Raw genomic sequence first — 19,152 nt, 5'->3', positions numbered from 1 at the left:
TAGCTTTTGGCACTGGTGGTTAGAGTGCATTGTTTGAAAGGTTCCTTGCACTCCTCAGTTGCATTCCGACGCAGCACTACAGGGTTGCTGACGTTGAGCTTCATACCTTCAAGGCAAGCTCTGTTTGTGAGAGTGAGAACGTTCCTTGCAAGTGTTGTGCAGTTGCGGCCCGTGTTTGGGACAAGGGGGCGGCGGAGGGGGGGATGAGAGGGGCATAGGGGTTGCGGCCGCGTCCCGCTCCTCTGCCTCCAGCTCCCAGAATGCAATGCGGCCAATCCTGAAACTGCACTCACGTGAGAGCAGCTTCAGGATTGGCCTCAGCATCCTTGTTTAAGAGGTGTAGTGCAGCGGCCAGGGCGGCTGACTCCGGACCACGGGGGCTCACGGTTCAATCCCTTGCGCCGACGGCATGTTAGCCCAGCACCTGTGACTCTGGGCAATAGCTCGCCTAAGCTTCCTGTCGGACCCCAGCGCCGGGACACCTCGCTTGAGTTAGTTTTGCACTTTAAAAATGCAGGTAATATTATTATCCTCGATCAGCGCTACAGGACAGACTGGGAGTCTGTGCCTGATCTTTCTAACCCCAGCAATGCAGCGTGGGGTGGAGAGGTTCAATGCGTACTACCCAGGGCACAAGTCCTAAAAAAAGAAGTGGGGGGACTCTCCAAGGTAGGCGTGGTCACAGGAAGTGACATCACGACAGGAAGTGACATCACGACAGGAAGTGACATCACAACAGGAAGTGACATCACAACAGGAAGTGACATCACATGTAAGGCAGATCTATCATTTGCATATATTGCAAGATTTAACAATTGAAGCTGCTTGGTACTTAAGCCTGTGACTTAAGGTCCCTGTATGGAGGAATTAGCAGCCCAAATATGGATGAAGTTTGGCGTACAACTACTCGGCTGGTTTGTACATGCATTATAATGCGCATGCCAGTGGAATGACGCAGGTGCTATTTTGTTTGTCTTTTCTTTATCAATTGAAGATTGCGGATACCATTTGAACCTAGAAATAAAGAAATAAAGAAATGAATATTGCTTTCCCTGAAAGTACACATAGTGTACACATAGTATGTATAGCCAATAGGTCTCACCTTTGAGACCTTATAAGTGTTTAGCCATGCAACAGTTAATGTTGTTGCAGTAAGGATATTGTTCTGCATAACTAAACACTTATAAAGACCCAAAAACGAGGTCTATTCGCTATGCCAATGCTTGTTATGCTTGTTATGGATTGGGGTGAATATGGCACCTCTCCAGCTGTCCAGGACTGTGTTTTCCATTAAGCAGCTACAAACTGGCCTAGGCTTGCCTTGTGCCCTCATGGTATAAACAGTACCCTGTAATGTATTCTCACGTGGGCGGTTCAATGACAAACAGCAGAGTCTGGTGCAAGAGACAGACTGATAAAGAGATCGGCAGACATCTACTGAGAAAGAGGGCAAAAGACAGAAAATCAAACAAATAATTGTGAGGCAAATGTGTGTTTTAGCACAATATTTTAAAGTGTGCTTTCCTGTGTTGGAAACCATAATGGGATGAAACTGAGAATTGTGATACTGGAAATAACGTGTATCACAAAGTCAGCATTCCTTCGTAATGGCACGAAAAATGAAAATCACCAACGAAAAATGTGGACTGAAAGTATTTTCACCTTGTTTGGTACAAACACTGGCAAGTTAAAGGTTGCATTATTGTATGGAACAACCATTCAGCATGCATACCCCAACTCTGTGTAGTCCTGTTAAACAGTCAATGGAAAGAAATGGCAAAGAGCCGACCCTAACAAAGAAATACACGAATTTCATTTTTGGAGAGTAATAACAGCACCATTTATCCCTAAAAAGCTTCATGTCGAATTCGGCACTGTATTAAGAAATGTTATTGGTACCCGGCGCTATGATGCTTAAAGTACTGAGCTATGAAGGGCACAATTCGCCATGCCAGCAGATTGCACATTGGTCTCTGCAGTGGGTACTAAATAGGTTTCTGGAACTTATAAATAACTAGTACTTTTTTCCTAAGAAAGGGTTGCACATGGTGAATGGGCTACTAATCCCCATAAAAATTACACAAATATCACTTCAAATGGAATTCCTGTTGAAATCAGAGTGTCTGTTTAATGAGTTTTTAATATTTTAATAAGTGAAGTAGTGTGGCTCACTGGTTAGAGGTGGCAGACCCGAGAGCAGAGGACGGCCCGGGACCAGGGTTCGATTCCCGGCGCGGCAGGTTTCTGGACCAGGGTCAGCGGACTCGATAATTCTCTCGCCTCGGTGCCCACTCTGATCAGCGATCACACTCGGCAACTCTGGGCATTAGCTTGCCTCATCTTCACTAACGGCCCCACCAGACCGCCGGGGATGCCTGGTCTCACCCTGGAGATACCCATTAAGGGACCATCTCTCAGGGAAGCCAGGAAGGGTTTCGCAGCGGTCGAAGCGCCTTGGGACCCTAGGGGTAAGTAGTGCGCTATATAAATGCCTATACATACACATTTACAATATTTGTGATTGTATCCAATTGCGAGGCCGGGAGAGGAGTCTCGAGCAGGGCAGGCAGCAGCTGAGGCCGGGAGTGGAGTCTCGAGCGGGGAAGTCTGGTGCGGGAGGCGGAGGCAGGTCAAGCAGCAGGCATGGAGGGCAGCCGCGTCAATATCTGGATCCGGTCACGGGTCACTCGCTCCGAAAACGCAAAGGAGCTAAAACAGGAAAGCCGGAAAAATAAAGGGCATGTTGCAGGATGGCGGGACTGCCGAGTTGCAGACCGACCCATCCATTGGTTGAAGATCTCGGCGTCTATTGGTTACCCTGGCAGCGGTGAACCTGGTAGGTGCAGGGGCGTGGTGACCGGCGTGGTGCCCTGCGGCAGTCCGAGAAACCTCCGGATTCAGCCGGCAGCCACTCGAAAATGCATTGTTTTCTTTGTGTGCGCTCCTATTATGTAAGGGTGGACGGTGTTTTGATTGAGCAGGGTGGACGGCGTCCACCCTGGAAAACCCTAAAAAATAAGTGGGGGGATGCCGTCCACCCGCGTGGTACCCCGACTCGTGCCCTGGTACTACCCCATGTTCAGGAAATCTTTCAAAACCTGGCTGTTCTCCCAGGCTTCTGATCAATAACCCCCCCCCCCCCCCCCCCCGCCGTGTTCACGCCTCCTTACCCCAGCGCCAAGAAACCGTTGGTGAACGAGCGCTATATAAATCCTTTTTATCATATCATATCATATGATAAGGTAGTGCACTACCCCTCCCCTCAGTGCTGTCATTCACCCATGCCCAGCCCCCAAGACTCAGCAGGAAAGGAGAAATAAAACAAGTCCTTTCCTTCAGTGTTTCGGGGGAGGGACACTACTCTGCCATAGCAGAGAGTCGCCGCTGGTTTTGTGGTGTACGTGTCCAAGTTCTCCTAAGTACTGCCATCTTGGATTGGTCATCGCCTGACATCAAGCTCCGTGCTGTCACGTGCAGCTCCATCCGCGAACGTAGCAGTATATAATTAGGGAGCTATTTGAGAAACAAACTTAACTGTGAATGGAGCGAATATACATTTGGAATTGTTTCTCTTCTTACGAAACGAGTTACTATTGACAAGCTATTGTGATATTCAGTGGACTAGTTTCTTTTTCCTGGGGTGAAGAAAGGAAACTGAAGTATTAATATTAAGAATATATGTACTCTTTGCTCACAATGAGTTCACATAACTTTGCGTTATTGCCTCCCCAAGCATTCTGGTCAGCTATGTAGTTGCATTTGTATGAAATGGGCAGAATGCAAAGATTATTTTATTAACTATTTGGAGACTATTGATGAGAAAGGCACAATGTCTCCAGAGCAGAAGCAAAGAAAGGATTGAAGGTTTATGACCAGATGGCTAAAGATTCTGGTGGTGGTGATATAAATGTATTTGGCAAAGCTATTGAGGACTTTGTTAGATATATTGCACTTAATGTATGTTTAGGAATAGTGAAGTATACGTTTTTTCAGAGGAAACAAGAAATTAATGAAGTTTGCAGGTAGCGTTAATTAGAGAACAAATAGTTATGCATGCTAGGGACTCAGCTCTTCAGAAGAGATTTGGGTCAATGGGGATGCAGACCTGATATTTTAGCTATTGTAAAAAAAGCTTTCGAGCTGTATTGGAAAAGCTATAAAAGTGGAGTCGCATGATCGAGTACTCAAGGAGGAATTGGTTGAGAGAAAAAAAAGAGTCTACCAAACTTCAGTGTGGCAATACTAACAGTTTAGAACTGTATAAGGAAGAGCCTTGATGCTACCATTGTGACAGTAGGTCGCATTTATTAGCCTATAGTAAGTAATTTCCTGCCATTAAACAAACATGTAGCTTGTGAGGTATAGTTGTACACTTTGCAAAGGTCTGAAGGAGAAAGAAGAGAAACAAAGTCAAATATGTGGGTGACAGCAGTTCCAGGAAGAAGGATTCCTGTGCTAAGGAGGAGTCTAAAGTTTATAATATAAAGGATTCCAAGGATTATTTTGTTTTAAACAATAATGATAGTGATGGGAGAAAGAAAAAAAACAATGTGTGAGATGTGCATGGGGGAGTTAGTGTACAAATGTATGCTGATTTTGGGTCCCCTTATACTATTGTGAATGCGGAGGTGTGAACACTGGAGAATAGGTATTTAAATCTGACAAACGACCAGAAGGGTTCTATGGTGAAAAATGGACTTGTTAGGTTACAGTACTTTGGCTTTTAAATGTAAAAATAGGGGCACCTATGGAGAATTGTACATAGCAAAAAGGGGTCCTCTGTACATGATTGCTATGATCAAGGGAAACGCCACATGATTTTGAACCCTAATAGTCTCGAAACAGCTATGATTGTGGATGTAATTGAAGATGTTTGCAATGCTATGCTTACTACATTTTCAAAGGATTTCAGTGGGAAAATTGGTAACCCTAAGAATATGGACCTGTAGGGGTCTCAGTCCAAATATGTTATTGCATTCAAAGGATGAGTTTGAAAAATGGCCTGATGAGGCGAGCTTCGTTAGGACTGTAGACTCCAAAAGGTTAGACAATACAGAATGACACTGCTTAATTGGGTGAAATGGTTCAACCACTACCACTGCGTGTGGAACGTCAGAGCCTGCACAAATCCTTAGCCTTTTAAGAGGGAGGTTGAAGAGTAATGCGAATGTTCACCTGGCTGTTCACCTGAGGCTCTTCATGAACAGTTTCATTAGTGGGTAGCGGAGGAATGGATCTGACATAGACTGAATGTCTGTTTGGCATTTTAAATTTGATGTGTTCAGTCAACCCTTCTAAAATGCTTCTTATATGCTGGATGTCTGGAGAGGGTTATAAATGCCATTCCCATTCGAATTGCAGTGTATAATCTTTTCACTTAAAATGGACAGCCCATTAAGTAGAAGGGGTGATCACTCGAGTCAGGATGCCAAGGGCAAATAGTATCTGCTGCGTTATGGAGCCCAGGGCCTCATTATGATGGCAGTGGGACCGCCACCCTCAGGCAGTTAGAGGCGGTCCTACCGCTATCGGACCCTGCAGGACCACCCGCTGTAGTATGATGCCAGGCGAATGTAAGGCGGGCAGAGAGACTGATCACCACGTATCCGACGGGCTCAAGAAGCCCATCGGAGGGACTGCAATCCCTCCAACAGTGGCGGTACCTGATCAGGCACCGCCGTAGGTATTATAATGTCCATTTCCACCTGCAGTTTCATGGCGGTTAACCCGCCATGTAAAGGGAGTGACTTGTGGGCCCGTAGCAGGCCCCCTTCCCCCAGGCCCTACGATATTGGCCCTGGGGGCAACCTATGGTGCCCCCTCCACATATCCCTGCACCATGTGGTAGGCACCGCATGGTGCCTACCACATAGCGCAGGAATATGTCAGATGTGTTTTGTTTGTATTGCGGCGTGTGCTGCAGCCCACAGCACACACGGCAATACAAAAAATACACAATGTGACCGCTGTGAAGGCAGCCGTAATGCGGCCAGCGTGACCTCTGACTCCTAGTTGGCAGTCCTGCTTCCGCATCAGTGTTGGGCGGACGTAAGTTCGCCCGACATCATAATCATGCCCCCAATTGCAGCTGAACCCATAAGCACGCAACTGCCTCCAGGTCACCTAAAAACGTCAGATTTTAACTTTCAAATCTATTAAAGATCTTACCGGTACAGCTGAAAGTCCTCTTCAGAAAATACATCTTTAATTGCATCTCCAAAGTAACTGTGAATGACAAAACCGTAAATTAATAAGGGAGCAACTAGTAGGGCACAGTTTTACCTACTTGCATCTTCATGTATAACCTTCCGTCTCAAAATGTTAACAAATTAAGATTAAAAAGTAGGATTCAACTATTCTAAGTTTAAAGTGAGAACTTAAACATGCACTTTTGTAGTTTAATAGAAAATATAAGAAGCAAAGCAGATAATAACTGAATTCTCCGCAGACAAGGTCACCATACGTTGGCTCACCTCCTGACCGGTTGTCATGAACAGCTGATTTTCTTGTTATGCTGATATTATTGAATGAAATATTAGTGTACAGTCTAATTCTCAGGACTCACTGATGTTGAGGTAACACTTCTTATTTTACAAAGAACATCTGACCAGGATTTCATCAAGACTTAACATTCCTAATAACTAAGCAAATATCAAGGAGAGAAAGGTAGATTTAAGAAAAAAGTAACAAAATATTAAACGGGAGTAACAAAATATTAAAAAAGAATACATGTCCCTCAATCATTACAGGCTGAAAGGAAAGGAGAAACTGAAATAAAGTTATGCATACTATAGGAAACTAATTCGAACACCTACAAAAATGGTCTGGAAAAATCAACTGCAAGTCTAGAACTTCCTTACAGATTACATGCAAGACTTTCAGGCTAACCACTGACTGTAAATAAGTTCCAGTTATATTAGATATGTTTACATTTATATTGTGTGGCTATCGTGTAAATTGGTCTGAGGCTGCTTGTGTTCCCATCTGGAGTGAGGCTGGCCCGGTAGTTTGGGTTTGCTATTGGAGAAGGACCACAGTTGTTTTGAGTATGGCTAGTCTCTGTCTATAGTAGTGGCATGGTGGGGGGAATTGACTGGGATGCAGCCTCAAGTTATCAACAGTAGTTGATATTAATTCAAGCCTTCCAACTATCTCCGTTTTGCCTTCCTCTTTACCATGAAAATCTATAATCAGATTAAATATCCTGGACTTGCTTTGGACACGCTGTTCTAAAGGACTCCCTTTCCGGAAAAAAGATATTCCTCTAGCAGCGCTGGCTTAGGATATTTGGGAAGAGTCAGTTTTGCTTAATAATCTAAAGTTTTTAACCTACAGGAATACCAAGTGTTGCAATTGGGTTCTGGCCATTCAGTACGGTTTCGCTTTTTGGATCATCCGATTTGGGACTTTTTACTGTGGGTGAGCCTCACTATTTGTCTCACCCACACTAATCACTTGGCAAACGGATTGCACGTGTTTACCGCCAGTGTCCGCCTTTTAAGATATGGCTGCTGTGATGCAGCAAGGGTAAGGGGCACTTGGCAGGTTACATGTGAACAAGTCTGCAAATGCGAGTGCACATGTGTGCAGGTTGTCGTGCCTAGCTTGCTGCAATAGGGACTCTGCAAGATTAGCTATTGTCCTGGTGTAGGCTTTATAATGATAATGTACACTAATAAGGAAAGTCAGTGTGATTTTAAGTTTTGTCTGTAGTGACACTTTATTATACCCAAAGGGAGAGAATTGCCTTAGAGTGCACTTCTGCTTACTTTTGGCCTACAGAGACCATTGACATATCGAACTGGGGCGTAACCTGAGTGAGAAAATCAATAGTGCAATTTCCAAAATGATAGCTGTACACGTTATGGGTCATCTAAAATTTTCATATATACCTGGCTCAGCTCAGGATCAGAGCCCATGTCTTTTGTCACCCTGCTGTACCTAGTTAATTAAATTTCTCCCACCAGCAGGAGCAAATGCCTCCCCACACAAAGGGAGCAATTAACACTACTTTACCCAGATCTTGAGAAGGAAAGGAGTGGGGCAGACAGATCTGCATCAATAAATCAGCTGTCACACTGTACCAGGGATGGGCCTGACCAGGCCCACTGAATGAAAAAGGAAGAACAGACAAGTAGAGCCAACCCAAAAGTGAAACTTTGGTGTGCAAGACCCTGGCAGAGACAGAAATCAGTGTCAGAGAAAGTGGGGAACTCCGGGAGCCTAATATATGCGGCTGGCCCACAAGGAAACCATCGTTATCGCTGGATTTGCCGGCGCAGCAGGAACCACCAAAATGGAGCCGAACCCCGGAGGTCCGATCTCCGACTGATGAGACGGACAGGGCACTGGTGAGAACAGAGCAGTGGCAGCATCAGAGGGGCAGAGGGCTTTAAAGAGTCCATCAGCAGAAGTACCTACCAGCACACACGGCAGTGCGGTCGCGGGTGGGTCCGGTGAATTGAGTACCGCAGGGCTCTTGGTTGCCGTGGATGGCGGGGCACTGAGAGAGCCGAAGAATTTATGTACGCAGCGCTTCAGCTGGGGCGCACTTACCTGCTCTCTCCAAGGCCAGTAAGTCCCAGCCAGAGACAAGGAGGCAACATCAAGAGTGGAGCAGATTACCTCTTTCGGTGCGCCAGTGAGGCTGAAAAAAGGCCTCTGCAGGACCTCAGGGCAAAGGTATACATCCCTGTGTAGTGCAGCCTAGCTGCAGCTTACAGAATTGCTCCTTTCAAGGAGTTTGAGAACCAAATAAGACGAGGTCAGAAGACAAAACTTTAAACCTGTTCTAGGCTGCACGTCTACCCTAGCAGCAAGGTCACCTTGGCAGCTATAGAATCCTGCTTTGTCTTGCTCTGAGCTTTTGGTGCCAAAATCACCAACTTCAGGAGACTGACAGTGGCATTGAACTTAATGTCTGTTTGTCTGGAGAGCTGCTTGATCCGTATCTTCCAGGGATTAAACAGGGATCTTAATAAAACTGTGTTGTAGCATAACCAGAGTGTATTTATTAACATCGGAACGACATCCAGGTCCAAATAATGAATCTAGTTTTTGACACCCTCTTTCTAAAGACATCTCAAAAAACATCCCTAAAACCTGCTAAAAGGTTATCATGCTTTTTCGATCTAAGGAGCTCAGAACGCTGAGCAATATTCTTATTGATCAAAATAGCATTGGTGTATGAAATTGGATTATTAGTTGTGTGGCCTGCACAAGTAATAGGTCCACAATTGTCCCTACTGGGAACCAAGCACTTCATTGTAGCAGCTGACTCTCTCAGGGTAGCGAGGCAGAGCAGTTCAAGGCCTACTCAGGAGAGGTGGTATGGGCTAGAAATCAACATTCACTGTCACACAATAATAACACTCACCTCTTGGAGAAAGGTTCCAATCCCTGGGTGCCAGCAGAAGTCAGGGTTCAACTTATCCAACAGTCAGGCCGAATTTTCAGTTGTCAAAAAGGTCCTGAAGGTGTTGGAGGTGAAGGGCCAATCTTATATATAATTCCCACCACTTTTGCTGCACTTCGATTCTCAGTTTTACTCCAAACATTCCCAGAGTTTTTCAACCAAAATTGCCAAAGCCTTCTTTCCTCAACAGGAACCCTGACCCCACCTCGAAGCAATACCCTATGAAGAGGAGGTTTTCTCTCCTCCTGATATTCAGGAAATGTTTTCCCTCATGGAGGGCACATCAAGGGTTGCAATCCCTATCAGCCTCATTTGACATTTCCACTTCAAATGAAAAGCATTGAAACCTGCCCTTTCTGTTGCCAGCAGCGCCATTCCCACTTTCAAATGGCTAGTCCCTATCAGCCATGGGGAAACATGTTCTAAATCAGTTTGCTCTTAGGTGCAATAATGAACACTTCTCTAAAGTAATTGCAAAACTATTTTCATTAGCAAATTACATTTTCAAAACTAAATGGAAATTATAACTGTGCTAGGATTTTTTTCATGGTCTATTCATGGAACATGCAGCTTTACCAACATAATGAAAACAGGTGTTCAATATGGGTATATACGTTTCTCAATGTCTATTATGCCCCATGGCTATATATCAAGAACCCAGGCCTCTGTATAATTGAGGACAATGATCTTGTGGTCATCTGGCGGCTCCAACAAAGGCCCTTAGAGAAGGGATGTATTACCCAGCACCCGATAAAAGGCGGTCCAGATTAGATTACTGGTTCACTACTAGGAAGGTTAGCCCCAGGACCAGACACATAGCCCCCTTGGCATGCACCTCAGTAATACTAAAGCTAAGTGTCCCTGTGACGCGAACAGCGTACACGAGAAGTAGGAGAAGTGTGGCTCACTGATTAGAGCGGCAGACCCTGATGCAGAGGTCTAGTCCAGGACCAGGGTTCAATTCCCCGCCTCGGCGGGTCTTGGGCTCAAAAATTCCACGGACCTGATAATTCTCGCCTCTGTGCCTATTCCAATCATGGAGTCCCACTCTGCAACTCTGGGCAATAGCTTGCTTAATCTCCACAACGGCCCCCACAACGCTAAGGATGCCTGGCCTCCACCTCTGGGGTGCCCAGCAGTGGACGCCTCACAGGGAAAGCCAGGATGGGTTCCACAGCGGTATTCGTACAAGCGCCTTGCGGTTGAGTAGTGCGCTATACAAGTATTAATTTACATGATGTCATGACTGGCACCAAGAGTATTGCTAGGCAGCATGTTCCAAGAGGAGATAACACACTGAAATCGCACAGTATTTTGAGCTTAACCAGGATTCAGTCGAGAAGCATTCCACCTGACGGGAGGCGTTTAAGGTAGTGGTAAGGGGCAACTGCGTTGCGAAACAACATGGGACAAACTCAAAGTAAATCAAGCAACTCGAAACATACCTCATGGTAAAAGGCAGTGGCTAAAGAATAGTGCTAAGACACAAAGTGAAAGAATACAAGACAGCGGAGAGCAAAGCTAAATGCCTTGGTAAATCCACTAAGGCCAGAGCATGCGGTCTGAAGGGAACAGATCGTGGAAGATGCTGGTGTCCATAATAAAAAGGACATGTCTGCAAGTGAAATTACCACAGTTACAACTGAAGCGGGGACCGCTCTGCACAAAGCAACTGAGATTATTGTGTAATTTGCGCAATACTATAGCAGGTTATGCGAGTCAAGCTGCCAGCCTGACTCTGCCGCTACACACCTACTTAGAAAACACTGTGATTGCCTTACTGGGAGATGCACAGCCAGACCTTCGGCATATCCAATGACACTGGATCACGTTAGAAGGCCATCTGGAGCCTACAAAACGAAAATGCCCCAGGATCTGATGGGCTCCCATCTGACTTTTACAAAACATACATTGTCTTGTTCTCACCCCTTCCTGCTGGTGGCGTATGAGGAAGCTATGATGCAAGGCTGTCTTCCCCCACCATGCGAACAGTCATTATTAGAACCATTTTGAAGCCCTCTAAATCTGTAGATATCTGTGAACCATATAGGCCACCTCCCCTAATTAATTGTGACACCAAGATCCTTGCTAAGGTATTGTGAATCGGCTTATGCCCCTCATGCTAATATTACTATTTCAGGCGGGATTTATCCCTGGGAGATCGACCACCAACAACTTGCGCACCGTGTTTGCAGTTATACATCAGGTAGACCCTAGGACGAGGCCAGTGGCAGTGTTTTTAGTTGCTAATAAAGCATTTGACTCGCTTGAGTGGCAGTATATGCTTACGATCCTGTCTCAAATGGATTTGCCTGCTGTGTTTTTGACCCAGATACGATTACAATATAACTCCCCATCGGCCAAATAGTACATCAATGGACAGCTCTAGATGCTATGGTGATCGCTAGAGGAATGCGGCAAAGAGGTCCGTTTTCGCCACTGCTATTTGCGATTGCCTTGGAACCATTAGCAGCTAAATTAAGACATCACCACACAACATGCACTTGCTTTTAGAGACAACCGTCTATTGGTACCACTATATGTGGACGACATAACCCTATATGTCAAAGATAAACACAGTGTGGACTAGAGGACATAATTAGGCTCAAATATGGCTGAGCAATTAGTTAAATCGAATGTCAAATTGATAGATGGTTGAAACTGCCGCTCTCAAACGATGGGAGACTGAGCCTAATCAAAATGGTCCATTGCCCAAATTTGTCAATATACCCATCACATTCCATAACAAAATAATTTAAGACACTCAAGACGCTCTGTATTAGACTGACTTGGACAAGAAAGAAAGGTAGGCTGTCCTGGGACACACTTGCCCAACCATATAAATGTGCAGCTACACAGCTCCTCACTCTGAACTGTAGTAGCTGAGAGTACAGGCATACTTTGCGCACTACTGGCTGCACCCATAGAAATACATGGCTCCCCTAGTCAGTGAGCGTGACTTGATGCATCCCGTCCACCTGGAGACAGCAATGCAGTCGCGATACACCAGCTAATTAACACAAACTACTGCACAGGAGGGGCTTAGGACAGACTTCAGAAAATGGCTGGCTCTCCCCTTCTCTACTCCACTACCCCCTGATATCCCCTTGACGCTTCACCTGTGTTTCCCTATGATAAAGGAGGCGACTGTGACATCCCAACTTCTCAGCCTGGCAATCACTAAACGGAGAGCCCTACTCAAGGAAGGCAAATACAGTACAATAAATATGTTTGGAACACCCGCAGAGTTCACCAAGCTAGATGCATTTCTCTACCACAGGTTGAAATCCATTGTTGAACAGATCACGCCTGACTTCCCCTGCGAGCCAGCACACTTCAGTTTATACCACTAAAACTCATCGCACATACCCACTCTCCTAAGCAACTCACTACTGAGTTTTACAGGGAGACACAGGAGGTGATGCAAGCTTGGATGCCCCCTGGCAGAAGAGAGTGGGAGGGGAACTTTAATGTCCCCATCTGAGACGCAGTGTGGGAGCACCACTGCTCCCAGACGGGACAGCCCCTACCCAGATGGATACATTTTAGTTTCTCCATCGAGAAAATTACACCACGGCAACACTATGAAAATGGGGTCTGAGAGAGTGTAATAAATGTGAAAGACATTGAGTGCCCGGGTGGGACTCCTGCACATGGCATGTTAAAGGTTTAAGAGGATACTGGAACTCGATGGCACACACCTTGCAAAGGATGCTGGAGCTGCCCGTCGAGATCACAAGGGGCTCTTATGGGCTCAGTAAAGGACATTCCCTGCACTAACAGGAAATGTTCTGCCCTGGCGCTGCCATTTCCCAAAAGCCTCTAAGCACTGGGGCAGAGGACGCACCTAAACTGAATTGACTGATCAACTGGAAACGATAGCACAACTGTTGCCAGAAGCCTGTCGCCCACAACATGTATGGGCACTGTGGTATCTTGGGCCCTAGTCCCACATGCTGGGTAAAAGAACTACACAGACACAGCAGTGCCATACTGGAACCGGCCCAAGGCACGTGCATCCAGCCTTTTTTAATAGCAGGGTCACCTGACCGGTGACACCTGTGATGGGTGGGTGTTAGTGTGGGTGTATTACACAGGCAGAATACTAGAAAGTGTCCAGCAGGACACTACATCCCTCCAAAACTTTAATGAAAAGAAACAAAACAATAAAATGTCCAACACAATTAAACATATACATAGCACCACATGAGTCTCTTCAGGCCATCTGCCAGGCAGCGGCAGCTTGGGACGGCATGGTCAGGATGCATCTGGTCCTTTTTAATAGCAGGGTCACCTGACCGGTGACACCTGTGATGGGTGGGTGTTAGTGTGGGTGTATTACACAGGCAAAATACTAGAATGTGTCCAGCAGGACACTACATCCATCCAAAACTATGAAAAGAAAAAAAAACAATAAAATGTCCAACACAATTAAACACATACACAGCACCACATGAGTCTCTTCAGGCCATCTGCCAGGCAGCGGCAGCTTGGGACCGCATGGTCAGGATGCTTTAGTCCACCCAGGTGATGTAGTCCAGACTGGCCTGGTCTCGCGGTGTGGAAGTCTATTTACATGTTTCTAATAGCAGTGCATCTGGAGCAGTGGTGGAATCCTCTTTGGAGATCTTGCAGTCGCTCAGGTTCCAGTGGACGACAAACCTTCAGCTATTTAGGATGACCTTAGTGGATGAGGCCCTTCCTTGGAGGTGAAGTACTTGATGATCTTTCCAGTTCCCGATAGCCGAGCAGCTTCAGACCTGCCTCTCTTGCCTGGACTTCTTTCTCACTGGAGTTTCCTGGAGGGCCTTTCTGCCGGGTTGCCATGGGACCGTGTGGACTATGCGGGCTTTGTGTGGGCCACACGACGGCGTCACTGAGGAACTGCCAACAGGACCAAGGCCGAGTTGCTAATGTAGCCGTGGAGGGTGGTGTTTCAGCCTGGGTGTTCTCCCCATCAGGGTGAAGGTTCCGGGCCTTCCTCAGATGGTCTTTGGGTGACTAGTCTTCATCTGTGACCTTCATCCTTCCCCGTGCCTGTCGTGGAGCTGCTGTTGACGCATCTCTCCGATCCGGATTATTCTTTCACATGAATTCTGTTGCGGCCCTTGCTCCTGGATTGCCACATGACCGCGTGGGCTGTGCGGTCCTTTTGTAGGCCGCGCCGAGGGGTCGCTGCAGAACTCCCAACTGAGCTGCGGCTAAGCCTCGTGTAACCCCAAGTTGTACCGCACTGGTAAGCGTTGGAGAGAGACGCGGTTCACGCTGGCTCCGGCTTACATTTGGTTTTCACATTGGGTTGTCTCCAGGGACGTCAGTCCGGCTTCGTGGCTATCTTGTGTCTCTGGGTGCACTCGTCTTGTGAAGGTACCAGTCCTCTGTCTAGTCGACCTTCTTCTTCTCTATCTTGCCCACCTGTGCAGGTTGTTTGCCCTGTGGCTTCATGCCACTCTCCTTTTTTCCAACCAGAATCATGACTTGGATGTGGCGGCCTGCCACCTGTCTCAAGTTTACGCCACATGGACATTCCGCAGGTCATGTCCGATTTTTCTGTGGACCTTTCGCAGGTCTGTCCTGTCTGTAGGACTTGCTTCTTCCTCTTGAGAACCTTTCACGAGCACCATCCCCTCCTCAGGGATTTCCGCGATGTTCCTCTTCTCTTCACTCGAGGGCGTCGTGCTTGCGCCTTGAGGCTGCGTTGCTGTGGCGCTTGATCCTGCCTCCTTTCAGGCATGCTTGGCAAGGTTAGTCACTTCGAGTGACGTGCTCCATGCATGTGGTGTGAATGTGGAGTCCGGTCACATGTCGTCTGTCGTCGGAGCACACGTTGCGGAGGCAGCTTGCCTTCAGAGTCTGTCTTGGGGCTCTGGCAACTCCGTCTTGAGGCAGGGAAGGGAGGACATGGTGCTGTGCTTTTTTTCTTGGCCCACTGCAGAGCCTTGCCAGTGTGGTGGAGATGTAGAGGATCTCCCTGCTACCTTCAGCATTGGTTCCTTCTGTGGAGAGGTCTCGCTCTCCTTGGCGTCTGCCCCTGCTGTCAGGTTCACGGGTGCGGCCTTTTGCGCGCATCAGGCTTTGAGAGCTCCGTCCTCTTCTTGGGCGCCCTCTTCTGGTGCTATTGCTCTTCTTTATGACTTGCAGTGGCGTCAGACAGCCACTGGGGGCGTCATGCAGCGCACGTTCTCATGCCCGTCGCTGAACTTTCTGCTTGTCAGCCTGGTTTCTTGACGCTTTGTCCTTGGACTCAAACTGACTCTTGGCAGCTTTCTTGGCTGAGGCATCTTTGCACTACTTGATGCTCTCTACTGGGGATTAGCATTTCTGCTGTCCTCGCTGCCATGACAGGTGGCTACAAGGACGGGTGTGCTTGCTTAAGTCGTTCTCTTTGTGTCTTTCTCAGACTTAGTGTAGCTGCGGGGCTCATGTTGCTGACATCTTTGTCAAGCAGGTCAGTGTGCAGCTGGTAGTGCTGCCTTTGCTCCTTTCTCGTGTCTTGGCAGCATATGTCCTCTAGGTGGTGCAACAGTCACCTTTCTTCCGGCTTTAGCAGGTTCCGTGTTGTGCAACTTCCACTTACTGGTCGCTTATTACAGGGAGCCTTCACCTCCACCATCAGAGGCATTCAGTGCAAGGGACAACAGTCTCAAGGTACACAGCCACCGGGTGGCACTGCAACACTGACTCTTAACCAGCCGCAGTAGGCTTTCTCGCAACTACGGGTCTTGGAGGATGTTAGAGCCGATGCTGGGCTTCCCCCGACAGTGGTGCTTCCACTCGTAGTACCTTTCCGCTGGAGCAGCTGGCGGTGGGCAAAAGAACTTCGTAGTGCCCGAGTAGGTATGAGGGCATGGACCTTTGCACTGCGCTGCCGTGCCTTTATCTTGTTCTCAGGCCTCCCCACGTTGGCAGCAATGCTCAGGACCTCCGGCGAGCAAGATTGCGATTTCCCTTCCATAGTGTCTTTCGGAGGCATATGGGATCATCCCTCGCACAGGCATTGTGCCGCTAGCCAGCAGATTTGGGGCCAGAAGTACAACTATTTTTTGCGGTCACAGAGGGGTTTCAGACCCCTTTGTGACCGCAAAAAACGAGTTGGCCATGTATTATTCCTATTTTGCGAGTCGCAAATTATTTGCAACTCGCATAATAGGAATAGCGAGTCACTATTAGGAAGGGGCGTTTCGAGGGCGTCCCTTCCTAATAGCGAGTCCTCAGGTGATGTTTGACTCTTTTGCGACTGCAATTGCGGTTGCAAAACAGTTGCAGTTTACCACCCTTCTCAGAAGAGTGGTAAAGCAATCGCAAACGGGAAGGGGTCCCCAGGGGACCCCTTCCCCTTTGTGTATGCAGGGGAAATATTTTTTAAGGGCAGGCAGTGGTCCCAGGGACCACTACCTGCCCTTAAAAAATGAAACGAAAATGATTATTTTTTTTTCTTTTTTAAATGCATCTTGTTTTTCTTTTAGGAAAACGAGCTGCATTAAAAAACAAGCTTTTGCAATGCAATAGGTCTCACATTTACGAAAGTTTGAGCTATCGGTATTGTAAATGACAATGTCTTTTATTTATGTGTTGTAGATAAATAAAAGGCATTGTCATTTACAATAACAATAGCTTAAATTCTTGCAAATGCGAGCTCTAAGCAATAAAATCCGGAATAAGGTGAAATAATAAAAAAAAGCTTTTATCTATGCGTTGATTTTAAAAAACGATAAATAAAAGGCATTGTCATTTACAATGCCAATAGCTTAAAATGTTGCAAATGCGAGACCCACTGCATTGCAAATGCTTGTTTAACTGGTTTGCAGGCCTGGTTCTCACTCCTCTTGCCGTCAGTTGCAGCTGTTTTTCAATAGTGGGCCTGGCTGTCCAGCCTCCGCAGCAGTGCGAGAGTTAACTGGGATTCTGAATCTGGCCAGCAGCCTCCTTTGATTATGAACCTTCTTAAAAACCTACCACGTAGATTCCTTGGAGGCAAGCACCCCAGCCAGCAGGCGCTGCCCACAGCAGGCGTAGATTCAAATGATCCTGGCTCAAGTCAGGAAAACTTGCTTTGGCAGTTCTTAGAAGTAGATTCTGTGGGACAGAGAGTAAAGTCAGATAGGGGGGTGCAGCTTTTACAGAGCCCCTCTAATATACATTGAGCGTTATTCTTGCACAGGCAGGAGGCAACTCTTCATTCTTCTTCTCCAGGCAGGTGCTTAAGTCAAGTAGGCCATACCAGGGCTTTTAGAAGGGATATCAGGATTGACAAAGCTAGGGGCCCACAGTAAACCCCTAATTAGTTCCCACCCTCACCTCCCCTTTAACAACAGTAAGATGTGTTTTATGTTCATGAAAAGTAACTTGTGACACTTGTAATTTATCTGTAGCACAAATCTAACATGGTTGCGCTTCTAGTAAGTGAAGCAAAGCTCTCTCTGGCCCCAAGGCCTCCCCACATCTCCAACCAGCACCCAGTTAAACCCAGTCCACCACATGGGCATTTCACCCCCTTCTGGTAGTGTCACCATCAGGACAAATCAGACTTGCCAGAGTCTGGAGTGGATCGTGTTGTGAAAAGGCTTCAGTGACAGCAGAGCTACTCATGGGCAAATGTCAGGGCAGGAGCCCACGCTGTTTGCTCCCAGGCATTTCCGGGGATTGTGTGGGATCCCTTTGATACTTTGAGCTGGTAGGTGTAGGTGATCGCCTGAGAGGTGCAGTTGCGCCAGCCTCAAGGTGTGAGTATCTCATTAATTCATGCCACCTGTCTTGGCACACACAGTTCTCTAACTACCACCAAAAGTGAACACAGTCAGTAAAATCTGGATTGTATATGTTTACAGGCCAAGCTACCCGTCACCAATATGGCAGCTCTCTGTGGTGTTCTCTGGCGTTTTCTCATAGATTAGAGCCGAGTTGTTCTATGGAGAAGTTTTTCAGGTACTGCTCTGACTTTGGGTTGAGTGGTACACTAAGGGAGTATGCTCTAGTGCCCTGGAAGTATGGAAGGCTACAGTAACAGAAGATACTTCGGTTGTGACATCACTACACAGCTCTCTTCTCATATATTTATTCGACTATTATTAGTAGTGCCATAAACTGCTACGTTTCTCAAATCTGCCTTTAATGGTTCCAAGATTAAGTTTTAAACAAGCACAAGGCTTAGGCAAAGTATTGTACCCTTTTATTTACAGGTTATTAGTGGCCCTTCAGCCCAGACTTGTCTCGTTTGCACCAATAAATACAAACGGATTAGCAATTTTCTAATCAGGGAAAATATGTGTTTCCTTTTTATTATTATTCATTTTCAATTTCTAAATATAAAAAGAGAAATTAACAACATAGGTTAATACAATACAAAATGTAGACACAAGATATCCTAAAACAAGCATTGGCACAGCAAATAGGTCTCGCTTTTAGGACCCTATAAGTATTTGGTTGTGCAGCACAATATCCTTGCTGCAACAACATCAACTGTTGCATGGTTTAACACTTATAAGGGCCCAAAGGCGAGACCTATTGGCTATGCCACTGCTTGTTTTCTCTTTGCTGTCACTGAAAAGCATTGGCAAAAAGTATTGGCAAAGCCAAAGGGCAATATTTATTGGCTTTATTATGTCTAATTCGCCTCAGAATTGTATGGTCATGTACTGTAGTCCTTTTATGGTAATCTTTTTTGCCACAGTAGTCCTTCTGTGTCTAGGGTCGAATCAACTTTTTATCCTATTTCTATGTTGTGGGGCTGTACTGTC

At 46.5% G+C, this 19,152-nt stretch overlaps 1 protein-coding gene across 4 annotated transcripts in view; it reads right to left on the bottom strand.

The window, feature by feature from the left end:
- OGFOD3 (2-oxoglutarate and iron dependent oxygenase domain containing 3) overlaps window positions 1-19,152 on the bottom strand; it is a 1,065,090-nt gene that overhangs the window by 357,421 nt on the left and 688,517 nt on the right. For all 4 annotated transcript variants that reach the window (XM_086930659.1, XM_086930658.1, XM_086930657.1 and 1 more), the window contains one exon: window positions 6,169-6,225. In XM_086930659.1, coding sequence (XP_086786785.1) covers window positions 6,169-6,225 — 57 coding nt within the window. The remainder of the gene's footprint in view (window positions 1-6,168; window positions 6,226-19,152) is intronic.

This window comes from Lissotriton vulgaris, chromosome 7, assembly GCF_964263255.1.
Source record: "Lissotriton vulgaris chromosome 7, aLisVul1.2, whole genome shotgun sequence".
Taxonomy (NCBI): Eukaryota; Metazoa; Chordata; class Amphibia; order Caudata; family Salamandridae; genus Lissotriton; species Lissotriton vulgaris.
This window is presented reverse-complemented; position numbering and strand designations above follow the sequence as displayed.